General features: G+C 37.5%; 1 protein-coding gene across 2 annotated transcripts in view; it reads right to left on the bottom strand.

Annotated features, from left to right (window-relative positions):
* Nelf-A (Negative elongation factor A) overlaps positions 1–23,554 on the bottom strand; it is a 103,364-nt gene that overhangs the window by 24,195 nt on the left and 55,615 nt on the right. The window contains exons 7-8 of one of the 2 annotated variants that reach the window (XM_067155030.2): positions 19,790–19,908; positions 4,912–5,145 (exon numbers count right to left, since the gene is read on the bottom strand). In XM_067155030.2, coding sequence (XP_067011131.1) covers positions 4,912–5,145; positions 19,790–19,908 — 353 coding nt within the window. Of the gene's footprint in view, positions 1–4,911; positions 5,146–19,789; positions 19,912–23,554 lie in introns of both variants that reach the window. The other variant, XM_067155029.2, reaches the window with a different exon arrangement.

Below are 23,554 nucleotides of genomic sequence, written 5' to 3' on the forward strand. Positions count from 1 at the left end.
TTTGAAGTGATGTTCAAATGTTGCAAATTGTGAGCTTGCAGATATTCTAGTTGAAAAAGCATATAAAAGTGGAATCTGTAAATGGAAGCAAGAAATGTAGAGTTAATTGTGTGAAAAGATATTTGAAAAATATTGAAGTAGAATCGTATGCACTTACCATTTGACGGTGACAAAGATAGCTTGTAATATTATGAGTTAGAAGTATTTGCAACAGTAGACTTCTTGCTACGTGTGTTATAACTGAAGTTTTGTGCTGGAGGGGGATCTGTTTGCGTTGACGTAACTATTGGAGGGGGGCTGCTATTGGTGGGAGGGAAGGAAGAGAGTGTATTACTGCGCGTGTTGTAACGGTGTAAGGCTATTGGCGGGAGCGATGTTACGGTGGGTGTGGCGATGGGTTTATTGGTTGTATTTGAATTAGAGGTACTAGCGGCGGGGGGAAGGGAGGGGGGTATATTAGCTGTAGGGGAAGTGGGAACTCTAATTGATGTGAGGTTGAAGATTTTTAAGAATTTGTTGGTGAGGGAAGTTGATTCTCGTAATAAAATAAGAATCTGTTCATACAAGGGGCTTTTTTTATCAATAGTGTCATTTAGATTTTTATCTTTATTAAAATGTTGGTCGAGGAAAATAAATAAGTTTTCATATTCTGTCATGAGTTTGCTTTTATCGACTCTTTTTAGGATATGGAGGTCTTGTTCTAATGTGGTGAATTTATGCCCAGTGTCCCTCATATGGTTGGCCATTGCGGAGAATTTGTTGTGTCTTTGGGCATTGTAATGCTCGGCGTATCTGGTAGAGAAGCTGCGGCCAGTTTGGCCAACATAAGAAAAATTACATGTAGAGCATTTCAATCTGTATATTCCTGATCCAGAGTAACTATTGTCTGTGATGTTAATAGAGTTGTGATTGAAGAATAAATTACGATTAGTGGTTTTTGTTGTGTAGGCTATTTTTATTTCGTGCTTCATTAATGAATTGGTTATCGGGTAAATGCTATGGTTAGTGAACGTGAATTTAGCGTATTTTGGTTTGACGGGTTTTAATGGAGTTAAATTGGTAGCTAGTTTCAGTTTGGTTTTATTGATGATTTTATCAATCATACTCGTGTTAAATCCATTGAATTTAGCTATTTCCTTGATGAATAGTAATTCTTTCTTTAAATTAATAGAGGATATAGGGATCTTTAATGCTCTATATATTAAACTGTGATAAGTGGCTTTTTTATGTGAGTTGGGATGTAAAGAATCATTTTTTATGGTTGTTGGAGAAAAGGTGGGTTTTCTGTATATTTGGAAGTCGAATTTGTTCAATGCTCGTGTGATTTTGATATCTAAGAAGTTCAAAGAGTTATTGAACTCATCTTCTTTAGTGAATTTAATATTATTATCTAAGTTGTTGAGGAATGATAGTATGTTATTGCTGTTGTTGATTTGTTTATCAATGATAGCTATGGTATCATCAACATAGCGATGCCAAAGACAGAGTCCGTTGATGTTATTAATAATCTTACTATGTTCGAGATTATCTAAGTATATATCCGCTAGTATTCCAGATAACGGGTCTCCCATCGCTAGACCTTCTTGTTTGTAAATTTTCTTATTGAAGGTAAAATAGTTGTTGTCTAAAACGAAATTAAGTAATTTTAACCATTCATCAATTTCGATTTTACTCAATGTGCTATGTTTCAACAGATTGTTTTTTATGATGTTAATAGTATTGTTGATAGGGATATTAGTATACATGTTGGTGATGTCAAAAGAACATAAAACGTGGTTTGGTTGTAGACTGAACTTATTTAGGGAATTACAAAGTTCGATCGAGTTCTTTATGGGGTTGGAGTTGTGAAATTTGAAGTGTTTTTTTAGGAATTTGTGTAGGAATTGAGAGGTTTTATAGGTAGGACTATTGATACTATTAATTATAGGCCGAATGGGGACATCATTTTTATGAATTTTGGGCAGTGATCTGACTGTAGGTAATTTTGGGTTCATTACAGTTAATTTCTGATAATCTTGATCATTTAAAATGAAGTTAGAATTTTTAAGAAGGTTCTTTAAGTTACGCTGTATTTTGTTTGTTGGATCTTTGTTAATTAAGGTATAGGTATTGTCTGAAAAAAAGGTTTCAGTTTTATTGTTGTAATCTTGTTTGTTCATTATTACTATGGTGTTGCCCTTATCTGCTTTTGTAATTACTACGTTGTTGTTATGGATTTTGGATTTCAGGTTTAGAATTTGTTTCGAGACATTGTAGTTATTATTAGATGTTATCTCATTAATCAAAGTTGGGAGTTTCTTTTTAACTTCATATCGTACGTCATTCTGTTTATCAATTGGGATTTGTTTATCGATATTAGTTTCGGTTTCAGCGATGGTAGTGATGATGTCTTCTGCCTTTTTGTGATTAGGCCAATTATGTTTGATGCCTTTATCTAATAGATTTAATTCTTGGTTAGAGAAGGTTGCATTAGATAGGTTGATTGTAGTGGGAATGTTAGTCAAATGAGAAGGGGACACTTTGTTGTTTGTATTTTGGTCAGGAGTTTTAAATTTGTTTCTTGAAGACAAAGTAATTTATGGTTTAGGGTTTTCTGTTTCTTGTCTAATACGTAAGATAGTTTGAGGTCAGTGTACCTTAAAAATGAGCTCCATTCGAGTGGGGGTAATTTCTGAGAGATGGTCAAATGAGTCCTATATAATTGTAAATTTAGTAGAGATTTCTTCTTGTATAATAGTTTAATTTCATTTTTTAACCATATGTTGTTTACTTTCTTTTGAGTGGCATTAGATTTTGAATAGGGATGACTTTTTCTTTGTAAAGATTTGAGAAATTTAGGTACCAACTCTAATTTCAAGCAATCTTTAAGAAACTTGATATCTCTAGAAATCTTGCCTATTTTAATTTTTAGGTTCAAGTACTTGTTAGGTTTTACTATTGCCTGGTTGGCATTGACATTACATGTAATAAATACTTCCACTATTGTATCTCATCACATTGTATTTTCAAACCATCATTGTTATTTTTAATGTTATTTTACTTCAAATCTCTTCAAGATTTTAAAATTCATTTCATTACTACATGTTATTTAGACGCTTATTTTTAATTTAAGGTTAAGACTATGGCTGATGATGCCTTCAGGGAAGGCGAAACATGTACCACTATTAGCTAACAAATTTATGTAAATCATCCAAGACGATTTTGTATTGATTAGGTGGTCTAATAAATAACTTAATGTTATTATTTCAATCAAATATCATCAATACGGACCAAAAATGATATTTATTACATGTAGAGTAATAGTGGATCAAAAACCAAGTTACAGCAACACAAGTGATATCAGAACTCAAATCAGCATCTTGAACAACCTATTTCTGCAATCACACTCTGAAAAGGGCTGCAAAAACTAAACGTCAGCAGCTGCGTAACAATCTCTAAAGCTCTGATTACCTTCAGGAATTACATTAGCATGATACAAGTGGTATCATGACAATGCAATAAGGACTTATGGGCTTACAATGATTGGAAGAGAGTAATATGGTCTAATGAATCTTCCTTCACCTTATTTCCACAAAGAGGTTGGTTGTATGTGTGGTGGATGTTCCAAGAAGTTTATTCATTGCACTGTCCACTCTGAGATGATGTAGGCCACAGTTTCAAATATTCTATCAATCCTGTTTTTACCCTCAAAGGGTAAATTACATCCAAGGATTATGAGGACATTTTAGATGACCATCGGTATGGCACAGACTTGTTTCCCCTAACAAGAAAGCTATCTTCCCAAGACAACAATACCCTAATCCACATGCCTAGTTCTGTTCAGCTGCCGTTTGACAAACATGTAGATGAACTTCAACACCTCACCTGGCCTGCCCAATCACCTGTGATTTGTTACAGAATGGATGAATACAATTTAGTAAATTGTTTCCAGAGGAATTTTGTCATGTACTTTTGTCAATGATTATGGGGGAGGAAATCTGTTCTGGATTCTCTGCTCCAAAATGGACCACACATACTTGATACCATTGAATACATGCATGGCAATTGAAACCCAAATCCAATTAGATTAGGAAATGAAATCTTAAAGGAAGTAGATGAATACTGTTACTTGGGTAGTAAAATAATTAATGATGGCAGATGTAAGGAGGACAAAAATGCAGGCTAGCACAAGAAAGGAAGAGCTTTCTTAAGAAAAGAAATTTGTTCACTTCCAAGCATTGATATAGAAATTAAAAAGATGTCTCTGAAGACTTTCATCTGGAGTGTGGCATTTATGAAAGTGAAACATGGATGATAACTAGTAAGGAAAGAAAGAGAATAGAAGCTTTTGAAATGTGGTGTTACAGAAGAATGCTGAAGGTGAGATGGATAGATCAAGTCACGAAAGAAGAGGTACTGAATCGAATTGGTGACAGGAGATCAATTTTGCTAAATTTGATGATAAGAAGAGACAGAATGATAGGACACATCTTAAGATACCGAGGACTTGTTCAGTTGGTTTTTGAGGGAAGTGTAGGCAGTAGATGTGAATATTACAAGCAGATTAGAGCAGATGTAGGATGCGGCAGTTACGTAGAAATGCAAAGGTTAGCAAAGGATAGGCTGGCATAGAGTGCTGCATCAAACCAGTCTATGGACTGATGACTCAAATGACAACAACAACAACAATTCAAACTCTCAAGTTCTAGTCATACAAGTAAACTTATAAAACAGTAAATGTGACCCTGATCAATACTTGGACATAGAACGTGCAAGCATTTTACGCAGATGAAGGTAGTGTTGGGTGTGGACTTCAATCTCAGCTCATGTAAGCCAGTTTTGGATAAATTTCTCGTCTCGTGTTTATCTAAATATGACATTTACTTCCAGTGCTTTGAGGAGGAACAGGAGTAATTAGGAAATTGTACTCACGGTGAGAGAAAGTGCCCTCCTCTGTTGGTTGTTGTTGGTACCGGGAGCTGCTGCAACAGGCTGGATTCGAATCTGCGTGACCTGAGGTGCCGGCCTGATCTGAATCACCTGCTTGGTCACACCTCCCGCCGTCGTTATCGTGGTCGGTTGAGCCATTGCCGTAGACTGAACCACGCTTGTGGCTGGAGTGGCCACTTGCTGCAACACTGTAGTAGCTTGGGGAGTAACAGGGCTCTGCAATAACAAAGAAGAGTAGCTCTTGAAAACTGTAGAAACAAAAGAAAATATTGTAACAATTTCAAGTAAATTACGTCTCTAAGATTTTTGGCAAACGAACTACATCCTAAGATGAAACCAGAAAATTACAAAAAAACTTCACCAGAGATTAGATTCTCCTGTCAAAGGAAGCAAGATTGTACGTTACCAGTGATGCTTTCAGGGTCCGTTCATACAGATATCATATAGGCTTTTTGGGCTTATGACGTGTCAAGAAAAAAAAGGTGAAATTCTTTACGTTTTACAGAGAATTTTGCTGTATGTCTTCAGAAGAAAATATCAACTGTAGTTTTTTGTGCCAGTTTAATATTCTATTTCAGTTTTATGTGGAATCCAGACCTCACTGTCCTCTTCACAATCATCACAGACTAGCATTTGCTAGGGAGAGCTTACAAATTCCAACCTCGGCTAACAAAAGTCAAATAATAGAGCGTGAAAGTGCAGCTGACAGTCTTTTTGGACATCACAGTGATCCACTGGTATTATCTCAAAGTCTTGGAAAATTTGAGAGAAAATACCAGGAGAAAAAGATCCGAATTGTGGAAAAACGCTGGCGCTTCCACCATGACATGACAGCTCATGTATCACCCTTGATTCGTGAACTTTTGACGGAAACAAAGACAACTACAATTCCTCCAACGGCTTTATTCACTTCACCTAGCCTATTTTCTATTCCCCATACCAAAATTCACCCTGAAAGGAGAACAACTTCAATCAAATGGAAAGATCAAACTGAAATTGCGTGCAGCACTGTGCATGTTCTCCTGCAGCTAAGCTTCAGGAAGTGTCATTTTCAAAGTTTGGTGTGGCAGCAGAAGTAATGTGATAAATTTGAGACAAACTTAAGCTGAGACTCTGGTAAGAACCTCTCGATTTATGCAAGCTTTCACAAAAATCTATAAACACACTGTAAAGAGGGTGATTTTATTCTTGAGATTTTTCTTCAATTTGAATGGCAGTGAAGAACCTAACGATAGTGCCTCAACTGGAACTAAAACCACACTGGATTTTTGGTAGGGACTCTTCCACAAGTGTAACAGAATATTAACATAGTATTCTTGAAAAAAAAAAGTAAACTCTCAGCTAAAGAAAGGAGTGTTATATCTCGATAGCTGTGCTGCAATGAAACTCGTCTCACTTTCTCAAGATGACATCCCTCTCCTTCCCATTTTTATCAATGAGTAATGGTATCCTCAAGCAGTGTTCTCCCTAGGACCTTTCTAATGGGCACACCGCCCTACCATTTTTAGAGACCGCCCGGCTAATATAACCTAGATATGTGCTAATTTCATAATATTAATAGGTACATATTTGAGTCATTGTGTGCTCAAAATTAACATGTAAATACTGTAAAACTGATCATTTAAATTATAAATAATTATTATTAGCATAATTGCATGAATTGCATCGGAGATCAAATGTTTAGCTTGATCACTACGTAGTCGCAAACGGGCGTCTGGATTAGTGTGGATTCGCATGCGAGCCCTCTATTCCGCATGACGTCACAAACACGTATGGCAGTCCACATGTCCACAGCAACCGAGTAGTAGGCCTAATTCTGCTGTTATATGATTTGGAAGGAGCAATAGAACACTAGAAGTTCAAAATACTCTGTTATGTCTTGTTCATGATAATAACACTAAAATCAATTTTGCCGTTAATGTTTACCTGCCTGATATTTTTGTTAACGCCCTGAGTGAAACGAAGTGAAATTCTTTTTATATTGAAGTTTTACGTAGTACTCCCCGCTCGGCCACCCATTCGTGCCACCCGGCTGACAAAAATTTCTGGGGAGAACACTGCCTCAAGGATGACAATAGCTTCCTTGAAGACTTTGCTTAAGCAGTCCATCCATTGCCTCTGGCCTTCTGTAGACTCGGAACCTGCTGGGGTTGAGTTGCAGTGCTGTGCTGGCAACTGAATCTGTGGAGTTCCTTACAACGTGTTTGAACCACCACAGCCTAGCTTGCTTTATTTTCTCAGCAATTAGAGTAACAACCAGTCACTGACAAACACATTATTACTTCACACAATCCCATCATATGACCCCAAGGCTCCAATAAAACATTCACATTTCTGATGCTTGTTGTTTTAAGACGCCTAACATCGAAGGTCATCGGCCCCATTTACATTTACATTATATGGAAAGTTTGTTCATTTCTGGACGTTGTCAGCCAGCATTCTCTTCCATAGATGGCCACCAGATGAACAACAATCACAGCTTTTTGCCTTAATTGATGCAAATGCTGTACTGACTCCAACAGACCCCTGGGAGGTATTATCAAGGGAACTAATGCCTGAGCCAAGGTACTTGAACTATGTGCCTTGAGTTCTTTGACATTAATGCTGATGGTATCGTTCAGAGTCCACTTTCCCGGTACTCTCCATTTCCTGAGTACTTAGCTTCATTTAGTAGGTTTTGAGGAAGATCTTCCACTATTGTATTCGCTCTTGCAGTTCTATGCACTCTCGGATGCAAGAACAATGTCCTTAGCATACAAAATCTACTGTGATTGAGACCGCTGGAGGTCAGCAGTAATTGTCCATACAGAGTGTAAATAACAGAGGAGAGAGGGCTGAACTTTGGTGAACCCCTATGTCGATATCCAAGAATGGCAAAATTCCATCTGGACAATGAATCCGTAGAGGACTTCCTCCGTTTGATGTAGCTTTCATAGACAATGTGAAAGCGTAACCCATACATCAGAATTGTTAGCATACCGACCTTTGGTCCAAGCAGTCTCAGCTTCAATTTTCATTGGTTAATTCCCCTGGCTTGGGGACTTAGCATCTGTGTCCCATTTATCATTACAATTCATCTAATGTCGAGCCCCATCATCACAGACATGCAGGTCACCTATAGGACGCCTGCCTCTCCACACAACATTACTAATACATAATTCACATTTCTAATGAATACAAAATGTATCAAATAAATTACAAACCTGGTAGCAAAGGAAATATTTCATTTTACATAGACTGATGGGTGTGAAGGAAGGATCTGAGGATACAGGAAAGGTACAGACCTGGAAAGGAAAGTGGTAGCAGGGTCGGTAGAACATCCTATTTGCCGCCATGTACATCTGCAGCATGCCGTTGTGCTAATGGAATAAGGAACATAAAAATTAATAATTAACCTGTTGTACTGGAATTACAGTAAGGATATTCTACAAGAAAATAATGCTATGCAAACAAAGGGACGGCAATGTCTTACCAAGTAAGCTTATGTGAATACAATATACAGTGAAACCTCGTTAGTGCATTCCCCATTAACACGTTTTTCCGCTTAGCACATGGTAAATTTGAGGTCCTGAATATCATCGCATTAAATGTATATAAAAATACCTCACTTATCACGTCACAATTTGTTGTTATTACCGCTTAGTAGGATCAAATTCTTCCTAGCCCTGAAAACGTTATTTGTCATCCCTTGTGGAAGGAACATGATTTCCAACTCAGGTAAGAGCCCTCGCCGCAGTTGCATGATAACTGGAAAAGGCCTTGAATTCTTGAACTTCACAGGATAAATTGCACCTTCGGGGAGCAAGCCATTAGCCTGAGAAATGCTCAGTTTTGCTTGCCAGTTAGCAGTGAAACTGCAGAATAACACAATGAGTCTGCTTGTGCTTGTATTTTGCATTCCATTCAGAAGTTAGAAATGTATTTCGTGTTTAGTTGTACAGTGATGGGTAGCGAATATTTGTCGCGCGATAGCCTACATCGGGAACATAATCATGTGAAGTTGACCAGCGTGGTGCATATTTGTCGTGTAATAGCCTAATCATGGATACAGAAATAGTCGTGAAATTTCTTATTGATGAAAACAAAATTAAATTAAAGTTGAAGTCTATCGGCAAGTTGACTGACATCTGCATCTTTAAGCGCACAGAGATGAAGTGAATATGAAACTCGCACCGTTCAGTTTGGACTCGATCACTTGAATCGGACTTGGTCGAAGTTAACACAATGCTGTCCGCTCACGTATCAATACGTGTTTCCAAGCACGGTGCTCTGCAGCCGATCACGTATAAATACGTGTTTGTGCAAGTCTGTCTTCTGATGCCATCTAACGGTTATTGAGGAACTATTTGGAGATTATCCTTGATGTGCCTAAATGGTAGAAAAACTATGCTTCTTTTAGTACTGGTTTTGCCCGTTTTAGTGCGTCAGTTGCATTTGTTTTCGCCTTCGAATATCTTCCTTGTATCCATCAATGCTAGTAAACAAAAATGGCAGCCCCGATAAACAAAAACAGTGGACTGACTCCTGGTGATAATATACATGAATTATACGCTGATAATTTGTCTTATATTTCCTGTGATTGTGAGGAGAGTGAAATTGAATTGTCTAATGATAATTCTAATGTTAGTGTCATGCATTTATGTGGAAGTGATGCGTTGAATGACATGTTTATTGCACCATGTGAGCAATGACCTGATGCTTCAGATAGCAAAGATTGTCTAGATGTAAGTACTGTTGATAATATTCTCCCTATTTCTGGCAGTGAGTGGCCTAACATGATATTATACTGTTTTTGCAGTCTTTCTCGTGGACGCCTGGCGTTAAAATTTCGCCGAGTGAACCTGAAAATATAAATTTTGATGTCAAGTTGTTCATTTGTAATGATTTGTTGGCGTGTATGATGGAGGAATCAAACAGATATCGATACCAGAATGAACCGAAATATAAAATCTCACCAAAAACTTTAAAGTGGACAGATATAACTGTGAATGAACCTAAAATTATTAAATTATGATACCCTGCAATAACTCGATGTCTCTGCCAAAACCTTCCGGCCACAGGGGCCAGTTGTACGTCAGATGGGCCAGACAGCAATGTGTTAAGTTCGATTCAAAATAGCGGCCAAAGACATTCTGTTGCAGTAGCACATGGCCGTGTATAACATCATATTCATTGTCTAAGTGTGTGACCAGAAGGATAATGTGTAATAACCCACTGGTACAAATTAAAAAGCTTCTACTAGCTTTAGAATAATAATAATATTATAATAATACTTCGATATTGAGGTATGCGGAAAAACAAAAGCAAAGGTTAAGGGAAAGGAGACATGGTGGTGGACAAACAAAATAAAAAAAAGAATTAAAAGAAAGGAACAAGGTGAAGAAAGAAATGGATAAGGAAAAGCAAAAAACGTATCAGAGGGATGAGAATAAGATAGAAAAGTTACATGTGGAATAGAAAAGATTGAAACTACAAGCAAACAGGAGTATCAAGGAAGAAAAGAAAAAATGTTGGGGAGAGTTTACCAACAAAATTGAGCAAGACAGTCAAGGAAATCAGAAACTATTACATATACAGAGTAATAAAATCGAAAAGAATAAATCAAGAAAAATTCAAGGCACTAGAGAGAAGATGGATCATTAGTACATGACGAAAAGACTCTTCAGAAGGTGATGGCAAAGTATTTTGAAAAACTTTATAATGAGAATGAATGCTCGGAAGAAGGAGATAAGAAAATGGAAATAACAGATGGAGAAAAAGAAGAGAACCCGATAACATGATTGGAACATGAAAGGGCAGTGAAAGCAATGACTAAAGGTAAAGCAAGTGGAAAAAGATGAATTCAATGCTGATATGATTAAAGCAGCAGGAAGCATTGGACTACAGTGGCTATACTGAGCACTCAATGCCATATGGAAGGATGAAAGGATACCTGAAGATTGGCAAAAAAGGAAGCACTGTACCATTGTTCAAAAAAGGAAATAGGAAGAAATGTGAAAATTATAGAGGTATAACTCTATTATCACATGGGCTGAAAATAATGGGGAAAGTCATAGACAAAAGACGGAAGGATATAATAGAAACACAGTTAGAGGAAGAACAATATGGCTTTAGACCGAACAGATCAACAATAAACTTGATATTTACAGTGTGAACAATAATGGAAAAACATCTGGAAAGGAACAAGGAAATCATCTTCATATTTTTGGATTTGGAAAAAGCTTATGATACAGTTAAGAGAAAACATGTATGGGAATGCCTACTGAAAAGGAATGAACCAAAATCATTAGTTAACAAGATAAAAATGTTGTATCATGAGAGTAAAAGCAGTGTACACGTGGGGAGTGGTGACTTTGAAACATTTTATACAAAAAAAAAAAAGGCTCAGGCAAGGAAGTGCACTTCACCATCATTGTTTATTATATTGATGGATGAAATCATAAAACGTGTAAAACAGAGTATCAGTAGTGATGAAGTGAATGCTTTGGTATTTGTAGATGATGTGGTGATTTGGGGAAAGGGTAAAAAGGAAGTACAAAGAAGACTGGACGTTTGGAATGAAAATACAAAGGAGTTTGGAATGGTAATTAGTAAAAAGAAAACTGTAGCCATGCACTGTGGAAAAGAGAAGCCAAGTGAACATAGATGGAGAACGGTTAGAGAATGTAGAACAGTTTTCATATCTGGATAGCATTATTAATGGAAGTAATGAAATCAACACTGAAATTAATAACAGACTAAGTAAAGGTATGACATTTTATCATCAAGTGAGAGAGCTTTTATGGGATGACAAAGTACCCAAGAGAATGAAATTAACGTTATATAAACAGTATTTTATATCAATTGTAACAAATGGACTAGAAACGCTGGTAACTAATAAGAGACAAGATAGTAAGATGCAAGCAGTAGAAATGAAATTTTTAAGAACAACAGTTAAAAATACAAGAAGAGATAGAATTCAAAATATTAAAATCAGAGAAGAGCTAAATATAGAACCGTCAGTACAGAACATACAGAAAGCAAGACTGAGATGGTTCGGACATGTAAAAGGAACGGGAAAGGAACGGGTAGCAAGAAGGGAATTGGAAATAGAAGTTAAGGGAAAGAGACCAGTTGGAAGATAGAGAAGAAGGTGGATAGATCAGATTTGGAAGAGCATTAGAGAAGCTGGATTGGATGTGGCAGACGTAATGGAGCAGGAAAAGTGGAAAGACAGAAAGGAGTGGAGGCTTGTTAACCACACCCGGGCGACTGGAGTGGAACATTGATGATGATGATGACTTTGATATTTTTATGGGCCTGGTTCAAATGTTTTCACATTTGTTGTTTGGTGATTTTAACACTTTTCATTGCACTATTGTTATGTTATAAGCCCTACCGGAGTAAGTTCTGATATTTGTTCTTTCGTGTTTTTTCACATCTTTTAATACTCTCTTCTCATAGAATTTTCATTGTACCATGGATATACGACATAAAATCCCCTTGTGTCAGAAAAATTCGAGTCTAGTGTTTCCATATCCCTGTTGGATAGTTGGATAGTATTTATTCACGTATTCAATAATACATTTTCTCGCTTAACATGTTCTTTTTCATTGTCCCCAGCAGAAACGTCTTAACGAGGTTTTACTGTACACAAAGAAACACATTAAAGTCCCAACTACAGGATTCAAAACTGGAGGATAGAGAAAAATTGGCTGTGATCATTGTTAAAAACAGACACTCCCACAAGTTAAGGTGGTAATGATGGGGGTGAACAGTACTGTAGATAAAATTATATAATTTATTCTCCCCTTCTACATCTGTTCAGGTGGTTTTCAGTCATTTTATGGATCGGGTATCTCCATTCAGCTCTATTCTGCGTCCGTTTCTCTCAGTTCCGTAACCCATTATATCAGTATCTTAATTGTTGCCAAATAACCAAACACAATCGTGGCCTGCCAGTTCCTCTTATGCCACGCACCATTCCAAGCATGACATCCTTTTCCAGGGAGGTACTTCCCACTCAAAGTTGGATAGCTTTTTCTCACTATACTCCCTTACAAGGTTTTTAGCTTGATCTGTTCCAAGGTTTTCTTATTACTAATTCTGGCTGTCCACAGTATTCTCAGCAGAAGTCACCATCACCAAAGCACAAATGCATCGATCTTCCTTCTGTCAGCTTTCCTCAGGATCCAAGATTTTCAGCCATAAGTGGCTATTGGGAAAACAATAGCACTGACCAGTCTGCATTGGGTTCTCTCACTTACCGTATAATCCTGAATACCACCCACACTACTTTTTTTTTTTTTTTACAGAAATATTGCTCTTTAAATTCAGGTGTGGTCATATTAAAGCCTCTCCTGTTGTGGTCTCATTATACATTGTTCTGAAGAAATGTCAAGAGCGGTGTTTCATACCATGCGTAGAGTTTGTGATTTTTAGCATTTGCGATAAATGTGAAATACGCCGAAACTTTGTCAGTGTATGTGCCTTCATCTTATATGACCCGTACGGGTGGTTTTTAGCGGTTTCGAATTCGCGATAAAATGCAAAATTATACAATTTATGCTAAATAGATGCGAAACTCTCAGTTTTATACGAAATAAACATATATATTTTTTAAAACGATGCATTTTTCTTAAAAATAAGATAAAAATGTTGTTATTTATTTCAGGATAAATAATTATTACGGCGCCTATTGCGATTGTAAAGCGGTAATATGCTTTGACGGACACTTCCGTCTTGGTGCACGGAACATCTATAAGTTCATTATCGCAGTTAGCTGGTCGGAGAGATTTATTCTCTTTGTTTTGCAGCCTAACCGATTGATGTCAGATGATACCTGATGCTATTTTCTCTGTGTAAATAGTAACTCTGAGCTGAAATACGGAAAATTAAAAGCACCTCATTTTGCCGCTCGTTGTAAAACATGTTTTTCTTCGATATTTACGCTTTAATTTACTTCAGGCTGATGATGACCTATTACTAGGTCGAAACTAGTCCCTATGTAATTTTCATTTTGTATTGAAAAGGTGGACCAATAATAATATATTATTTTACTCTATTGTAATCACAGTTCAATACGGATCTATCATTATGAAACTTATTTCTTTTAATGGATGAGTTTATTCGTAACTGGCTTGAAAATAGGATGTTGAAAGTGGAAAAGATTCTCTGGAGAGTGAAAATACTTCTTCTTCTTCTTCTTCTTCAAATGACAGTGATGAAAGTGATTCCAATTTCAGTTCCGAGATGATAGTGCCAATTGAAACTACGTGACAAAACCAGAATGCAACAAGAGCGAGTGAGAAGTCTAGTTTTCCTTTTTTTTTGGGCGGGGGGGGGGGGAGTGAGTTGCTTCACGTCGCACCGACACAGATAGGTCTTACGGCGATGATGGCACAGGAAAGGCCTAGGAATGGGAAGGAAGCGGCCGTGGCCTTAATTACAGTACAGTCCCAGCACTTGCGTGGTGTGAAAATGGGAAACCACGGAAAATCATCTTCAGGGCTGCCGACAGTGGGGTTCGAACCCACTATCTCCCGGATGCAAGCTCACAGCTGCGTGCTCCTAACCGCACGGCCAACTCGCCCGTTGAGACGTCTAGTAAAATGACACTTGGAATTATGATCTTGTTGACAATAAGCCTCTTTCTGTAACATGTAAACCAGTTTTTGAAATTCACTCTATAGTGAGGAGGGGGTTGGGTAATAATCCGAAAGAAATGGACTTAGGGAATGAATTTCTAACCCCACAGTTCTGGGATCACGTTACTAAGGAAACCAATGCCTATGCCTCTACATTTCTTGCTAATTTATCTGCTTCCCTTGAAACCAGTAATACCTGCGAACAAAAACATTGGTTTCCTGTTACTATAGACGAGCTAAAAGCTCACTTTGCTTTGTGTATTCTTATGTGATTAATCAAATTTATGTTAAAGTGACGAAAAAATAAATAGTATGTAAGGGAATATTTCCTTTCACAAGTAGGCCAAAGGGTTAAATCGTTCAATGTGTGGAATTTCTTTCACTGCCTAAAGAGCACTGCAAAGAGCAGTCAATCAAACAGCAAATACACTTTCAAGCACCATGTTCATTCTCTTTGTGTGTTGACTCTTGATCTTAGTCGGTTATTCTTGACATTGGTGTTGAGTAGTAGTTCTGTTTTAAAAGTACTTTAGCGATTTATTTTATTGTCTGTTAGCCATGGGTGGAAGCGAAGTGACGATCAAACAGCATGCCGAAAGTCACAAATCGGGACATTTTTATGTAAGGATACAGATGGCCTATATTGATGTGCCAACTCTGCAATCAAAAACTTGAAGAAAAAAATGTTTTGCAGGCCTTCCTTTGCCTTGGCAGCACTTCTGTCCATTTGGGCCTCTACGAACAGTGTCGATGTAGTTTTTTTTAGCAAGTAAAACATAATTGTAACTGATAGGCGGTCTCAAATGAAGGAGGACACCTTTTAAACAATTGGCAGGTTGTATTTAAATCATCATTGAAATTCCTCTTCCTTGTAGGTGTGTTGTACTGTGACAAATAAATACGTTTAGAATAGTATTTTTCACTTTGAAATTGTGTTTGTAAATTTGAAAATAAGCATATTCCTGTGTGTTCGTTAATACTTCTTGCAGTCTTATGTTGATGTTTGTCTTGTTTTCCATAGTGAATTCAAAACTGCATGACGAGCAATGTGTGATTAAACAGTATGATTTTACTCCCAACCGTTGTGTGTGCAATTTAGCAAATTATGCCTATTTTTAACCAATTTGCTACAAAACGCTAAATTTGAGAAGTTTAGATGCTACAAAACGCTAAATTTGAAAATCAAAATGCTAAATCTCTGATTTTTAAATGCTATAAACCACGAACTCTAACCATGCGACTTGGCAATGCCTGATATCTCGCTCCGTCGCTCACTTGCGTGTTACCGGAACCACAGGGTGTGTCAGTTGATTAATACTTCATGTCCTGAGTGAAGAAAAATCCATGGTAACAAGTGATATATTCAAAAAAGTGTTCGCTGTCATTTACTACCAGTGAGAATTTTAAAGTTGTAATGGAAGCTGAAACTATCGGAAATAGAGCCGCAGGCTGAATATATATTGATGATTCATGTATTTGCGACTGAAGGAAGAAGGAAATGTTATTAAAAAGAAATGGTGATCGTAGAGCTTTCCAAGGGCAGAGTGCATAGTTTCCTAAAAATGAACGGCCTTAGAAAATATGTGACTGAAAGACGTGAACTAGGTTATGGTGTACGTATGGGAAGGTGACAGTGATCAAAGTTCTAAAGATGGTAGTTCTGATGACGTTTAATTGTGACTGTATTTTTATTAGTTGTAAAGTGTTTTAAATTAGCAGTTTTGTGACACATTTACAGAAATTTAAATAATTGGTAAGTAAACATATGATATTTTTTTTCTCCAAATTTTGTCATTGGAAATTCATGTGTGTGGGTCTTATTCAATGACAGGTGGTATACGGGATTATATGATATGTCCCTACTTTTCCAGATATTTTTCAATCTTCACTGTGTTCCTTCTAAGTGTCAGCAGCCGCTTTATTTCAGGGGTAATGTCATCTTCGCAATTCATTTGAGACTAGTTTTTAATGATAGTCACCACCATTTTTTCTCTATTCTCCCCTGGTGATGGTGATATTCAAGCACTATTTTGCTTCCCTGTTTTCTATTATTTATTTTACATACGGTATGAATTTACCTTCAACAGGACCAGTAACAAGACACTGTCATACCAACTGCTATGACAACTGAAGAATTAATACAGTACCTCTTGACAAGCATTCTCAAGACCTTCTGGTAGACTTTTGAGATATAGCAAATAATACCAAAAAGCTTTTATGTCAACTATTACTACCATTAACCACATCAATCATTTACTGATCACTATGTGGTACTCTACACAGATACTAATACACTCCAATATGTCCTGCAACTTATCACCCTGATACTGTTTCTTCTCTTAACACTCTAGCATCCAAGTCTGAAGATTCAGTGGGCTTCCGTTCTATCAAAACTGTCAAAGCATGCACTTTGTACAAGCTAGAGATTAAGGTAAATTTAAAATTCCCACCCACCATTTTGACATGGTTTGTTACAGAGTTTAAATGTTCGTGGGAGTACGTAGTAACAAGTTCTGTAGTTCTGTTGCTAGATGGAACGTAAGAGCGTTTTACATTATATTTTTCATCAATTAAGAATGCAGTGCGGAATGTACTTATCATGTACGACTATAAGCATGAAAAATGCTAAGACAAGACTAAACAGATGAAATAGTTAAGGCAGAAGGTGATATAAAGAACTCTAATAGTGAAACATAAACTGGAAGGGGGCTGCTCAGATATTTGAAAATTATGTACTGCAATAATTTTGAATAGGCCTAAAATCTAGCTAAAGGGTACAATTTACCACACAAAGAAACAATATGATAGCGCATGAATTAATAGGTAGCATAAGTTAGTTAATGTATAGCTTGTATCACTTACACAACCTGTATTTGACAAATAGCGAAACAAACAGTTTGAAAATACTTCTTAATTTTTCAGTTTATGTAGTAATAAGGAACATAGCAATACTTGTATACTATTCAGAATACAGTTGAAGTCCACTATAGTGAGTACGGCCTATAGTGAGAACCCCGTTGTAACGACTTTTTCCATATCCCTTGAAAATTCCTATATTAAACTGTGTAATATCCTTAATTTTTTACAATGAGAACACCTTCACTGATTCATCTATTATTACGAGTGACTTAGCATGCGTTACTCTTTTCCGTTTTCAATATTTATGCACTTCAGCAATTATAATGAACGCCAGCGATCATCTTCGGTATCGATTTTATTTCTGTGTGCATTAGCGAGCTCTCTTGTCGACATTTGGAGGCACTGCTGAAGTCTATCGGCAACACCAGTCAATCAGTGTAAACAGTGTGCATCACTGATTTCAGAGGTTAGTCTCGGGCGAGTTGGACGTGCGGTTAGGGGCGCGCAGCAGTGAGCTTGCATCCGGGAGATAGTGGGTTCGAACCCCACTGTTGGCAGCCCTGAAGATGGATTTCCGTGGTTTCCCATTTTCATACCAGGGAAATGCTGGGGCTGTATTTTAATTAAGGCCACAGTCACTTCCTTCCCACTCCTAGGTTTTTCCTATCCCATCATCGCCATAAGACCTATCTGTGTCGGTGCGACCTACAGCAGATTATAAAAAAAAGAGGTTAGTCTCCCGCCTGGTTAAATTTCAGAAAGGCTATTCTCAAGTAAATTTACAATTTAAAAAAATTATCATTACTCATTGGGGCTTGAAATGTGTTTCCAGGATACATAAATGAAAAAGTTAGGTTAGGTGACACAGCTTGACTAAGAAAACTGAAAAGTTTGCCACAGACATCTCTGGAGTAAATGTACCGATTATTGCCACAGTTAAACATAATTGCTCATTTTCTCCAGTGTACTGCCAACATTGTTGTGATCAACGTATATTTCATTAAGAATATTAAACATTTTTTTAACCATGAATTGTACAGCTAAAATTGTAAAGAGCAGTCCCTCCCTCAAGCTAATAGCTCACTGGGACAATACTCAAAATAAATAATTTAAAAAATTGAACACATTGCGTTCACGCAGTATCGGAATTAGCAAAATAACTAATGAGTAAACCGCAGTATGGAAATCATCCCCAAAAACCTACTGTAAGTTTTGAACAAACCGATTGCCATTTCATAACTATTTCAATGCGTGTGGGATAATTTTTTGGTATCTTTTCCAACATCTACAAAAAATCGGTTAAGATAATCTGCTATAACGAGTAAATTTTTTGCTGTGACAAATTCTCGCTTTAACAGACTTATAGTGCATTTGAATAACTGAGATATAAATGAAGAAGACTTTTTTTTTTCAGATGGTGTAACACAAGTTAAAATCCACTGGATAGGTAAAAAAAGCAGGAACGTTCTAAAAATCACTAAAATTGCTTGGATTCTGGGGACAAGTACAAATATGGGCATGTTGAAATTAGTCTAGTTTGTTTTCTGTGAACTGCCACCTGCAAACACTCCAGTGTGTCACAATAACTGGCAACATTCACTGTCACCCCATCGCGGCGTTAGCTCTTGCAATTAACCCTGACACAGAGATCAAAAGGAAAGCCAAGAAAATGCCAGATGGAATATGTCCACGAGGATATGCGGCATGTGGCCATACGACCTGCTGATGTCACTGACTGGACAAAGTGGAAGGCCTGATGTAAAATTAAGGGGGACCCCGCATCTTGACGGGAAAATCCTCTGGTGAGGAAATAACCATCCTGGACCATGCTCCCTACCGCCAAGACCTGGCACGCAGTAATTTATGTCCTTTCCAGACCACTGAAGAAGAAAACACCTGGGTGGTAAGCGATTTAATGATATATAGCCATTCAGCATGCCGCCATGACATGGCTTCAGGGACTAGAAGCAGATTTCTTCCATGTTGGCATCAACGCCTTGATGTATCGTTGGAACAAGAATGGTGACTGTGTTGAATGGTAATGCGCATCAGAGCCCCACTACTGTGCATCCTTATTTGTGCTTGTAAAATAAGAAGTTTCTCCACGCGAGTTCCCATTAACATGTTTCCAGAGCACCTTTCTATGTTTCTGTCCACAGAAAATGTATTTGATTTCCTAAACAAGAAGTCCTACTAGGTACAACAGACTTGCAAAAAAGTTTTGTCCCAACCAATGAGCTCTCACATTCACATATATAGCCGCACTGACATTAAGATGTGATTAAAATAACTCGCACCACAATAATAATTATTATTACTATGCAACAAGTCATACAAAAAGCCTGATATTAAACAAATACTGTAGAAGAGCTCACCTGTAAAGTGGTAGGAGTAGCCTGCGGAACGTAGCTCGGAGTGGTAGCTGCCGGATGATTTGCGACCAGCAATGACTGACCCGGAGTTGACGGACTTTCTACAGTCTGAGTAGCGGGTGCTGCTGAAACACAGAGGGAGTTACTAGGAAAAATATAAGCAGAAACAGCAATAAAGATTATTCAGGAACGGATAGTCTAAAGATGAAAACTGCCGTGTTTTCTTCTCCAAAGTAAACAACTGTTTTAGTAGATACAATTAAAAAACAAAAAGGCACTACTTTACACTTATGTGTACCTGAGATGATTATGGTTTAATACATAAAAAGTACTTTTTGGTAACTGAAATTATTATTGTAGTATCGGAGAGAAACAAGCAAGTGCCAATTACAATTTGCTTTCCGTCTCACCGACACAAATCAGTCTTAAGACAATGATGAGATAGGAAAGAGCTAGGAGTGAGAAGGAAGCAGCTGTGACTTTAATTAAGGTACAGCCCCAGCATTTGCCGGAGGTGAAAATGGGAAACCATGGAAAACCATCTTCAGGGCTGCCGACAGTGGGGTTTGAACCCACTATCTCTCAAATGCAAGCTCACAGCTGCTTGACCCTAACCGTGCAGCCTACTTGCTCGGTCAAACGAGTACCAAATCAAGTCATATATAAAGAGATAGGAACAAGAAAGAGAAAGCAAGGGCAAACATAAAAACAAAAAAGGACAAGGACACTCCATACAATTCCGTTGGGATCCTTCTCTCCTTTTGTGCTTGTCCTGTGTATCTAATCTCTTACCACCTGTATTTACCTTATGTTCATTCCCCTTTCCTGAATTTATTCGGCTTTCTTCTTATCCACTCTCCCACATCAAGACAGAAGATATGTTACAATGACCCTTCAATAAGTGTTAATCCCTGCCCTCCTGATGAAGATGGGAAGTACAAACAAGCTCATCGAGGGCCTAGAAGAGGTGAATGTACAAGAACTGGGATCGTCGAGGAGAGAGCCTATCTATTTGTACACAGCAGTGTGTGAAGATGTCATTGTCCTATCTTCCTCTTTCCATTCTCCTTCTTTCCTCACTGACACCCCATTATGTTTGCATTAATATGTGTTCCTTTTTTTTTTGTTCCTATCTCTATATAGGACTCATCATCATCATCATCATCATCATCATCATCAACAATTGTTCGGGCCATATTTAGAGTCCTTTGCTGTTTCTCGAGTTTCATGAAATCTCTGGGTATGTTTATTATTCTTATTCTTTTTGCATTCCTGTCCTTCATGTGTTTTATGTTCAGATCTAATTCGTTGTGTGTTTTGTAACTTCTTTCATCCACTCACAGTGGTCGTGCATTTCTTTGATCTAATGCCCTCCTGTCTTCTTTCCTAGATTCCTCATCACTATTTGTTGTTAAATCCTGTTTTCTGGTAATTGTAAGATGTGAAAGAAATAAGTGATTCTTTTCTTCTTCATCGTGCTGGTAAATGGGTCAATTTCTCAATAGACAGTTTCAATGTTCTTCCATGGAGATGCCTACAAAACATCAGCCGCTTTTTTTATTTCACCTGTCTGAAATCTTAGTTTTAAGCAAACATCAATGTTAAACTGCAACGTACACAATTATTAACAGCTTCAAAGGAAATTGTTTGAAGATTAACAACACTCGTGTGCTCGTAAAAGTGTTTCACATCTTCGAAGCAAGCTTCTGATCTTTTCTTTTACATCTCATTAAGGAATGTTGTCCATTTCCTCCAGAAGGAAGAATGAGTTGCAACAGAGCCTGTAGGGCTGCTATACACCATTTAACTCTCCCATCCTGCTCTACAGGACAGAGGTCTGGGCTCACTGCAGGCCAGAATATTGAGGACCCCCAGTCAAGACATTCACTGTAAACTCTTGTATTATCCTGCAGCAGAAGATTGATTTTTTTTTACAACTGGCTTTACGTCGCACCAACAAAGATTAACCTTTTCGCAACGATGGCACAGGAAAGAATGTAAATGTAACAAACACTTTTCAGTCTGTCAAACACACAGCAATTACAACATAAATTATAACACTATAAACATACCTGTAAAAATACACATTATTATACAAAGAATGACATGTCTCATTCTACAAGAACATCCTCAGATTCTACCAAATCACTTAAAACACGCTTGCACATGTACTGTATTGTTTACGTTGCATAAACTTGTCAATGATAGAGAGTGTAGTGATAAAATGAATCGGTAATGACAAAAAAAAAAAAAAAAAAAAAAAAAAAATTACAAGTATTAATGAAAAATGAAAATCTTACGTACTTATCTAGACTACTGATGCTAAGTCCGTTGTCACCAAACACTGTTTCATGACTGTGGTCATGAAAAGTTTTGGGTAAAGCATACTGCTCGCGGAGAGGGGAGGGGCCTTGTGGAGTGTTGTGGATCTCTCCCATTGGAAGATAAAACCAAGTAAACTGTACCGTGGAGAGGGGAGGGGGAAGTAGGGCGGAGCGAGTGGAGCGCTGTGGAATCTTCTATCAACACTGGAGAGGGGAGAGAAGGTTATTGACCTACTTCATGTTAAAATGTACTTAATATGGATGAATGCAAATTAATAATTTTAGGTGAATAAAGCAAGGAATTGAAATACAGACTAACTATTAATATTATGTGAGTAGAGCGAAGAGGAGGGAATTTTTTAAGTGTGTATGGTCATTTAGGTTATTTACATTAGCATTTTTTGCGATGTACATATCTACTGCTTCCTTTATATTCAAAGATTTACTTTTATTTTCGATGTGTAAAATTTTTAGATCAGTGTTGATGTCTATGAAATGGTGTGAACAGTCATATACGTGCTCCCCGAAGGCTGAATGCCGATTATATCTGATCGCGTTTTTGTGTTCTTTGTATCTTGTGTGGAAATTACATTTCATTTGACCTAATATGTGGCATTGCAGTTAGGTTCTTGGAAGTTCCAGTTCATATAATCCTGCTTTTGAGAAAGGGTCTTTTTTGTTTAGGTTGCACTTTATGTGTCTCTGTAGTGTGTTGTCCGTTATAGGCTACTTTTAAATCTTGTTTCCTGAAAATATTAGTTACTTTGTGTTATTGTTAACGTAGTTGAGAACCACGTATTTTTCTTTTGTCAGGTGTAGTGGTTTCCCGGCGATTTTTCTTATGTTTATTTAATAGTTTTTCTACTGTGCCTGGAGGGTGGAAAGGGCTAGAAGTGGTACGGAAGACGCTGTGGCCTTAATTAAGGTGCCTGTTGTGAAAATGGGAAACCACAGGAAAACCATCTTCAGGGCTGCCGACAGTGGGGTTTGAAGCTGAGTGCAAGCTTATGCCTGCGTGCCTCTAACCGCACAGCCAATTCGCTCGATAAGTAGCAGAAGAAATTCTGGACCTACAGTACGCGACAGCAGCAAAATTCACATCACCTCTGAGTGTGAAGTTGGTCTCTGATTACAACAAGATCCACCCTGTAATCTACAGAGATAGCAGCCCAGACCACGAGTGAGCAGAGACAAATCTATCCATTTCCCGAAACAAAATCTTCTGGTGATGAAGGCGAAGTTTGTTTGCTTGCACATGTAGTCAAATTGCGTCTCTTTAACACGAAATTTAAATCAAGTCAAATACAGAGTAAGAGATCAAAATGTGAAATGAATGACAGGTCAGCTTTCTTCTTATCCAACACTTCCTGCATCATATGTCAAAATGGCCCCTTAACGAGTACGTAGTTATGCATCTCGCAATCAAGACTACAACCACTGCTAT

The sequence above is a fragment of the Anabrus simplex genome, chromosome 10, assembly GCF_040414725.1.
Source record: "Anabrus simplex isolate iqAnaSimp1 chromosome 10, ASM4041472v1, whole genome shotgun sequence".
NCBI classification, from domain to species: Eukaryota; Metazoa; Arthropoda; class Insecta; order Orthoptera; family Tettigoniidae; genus Anabrus; species Anabrus simplex.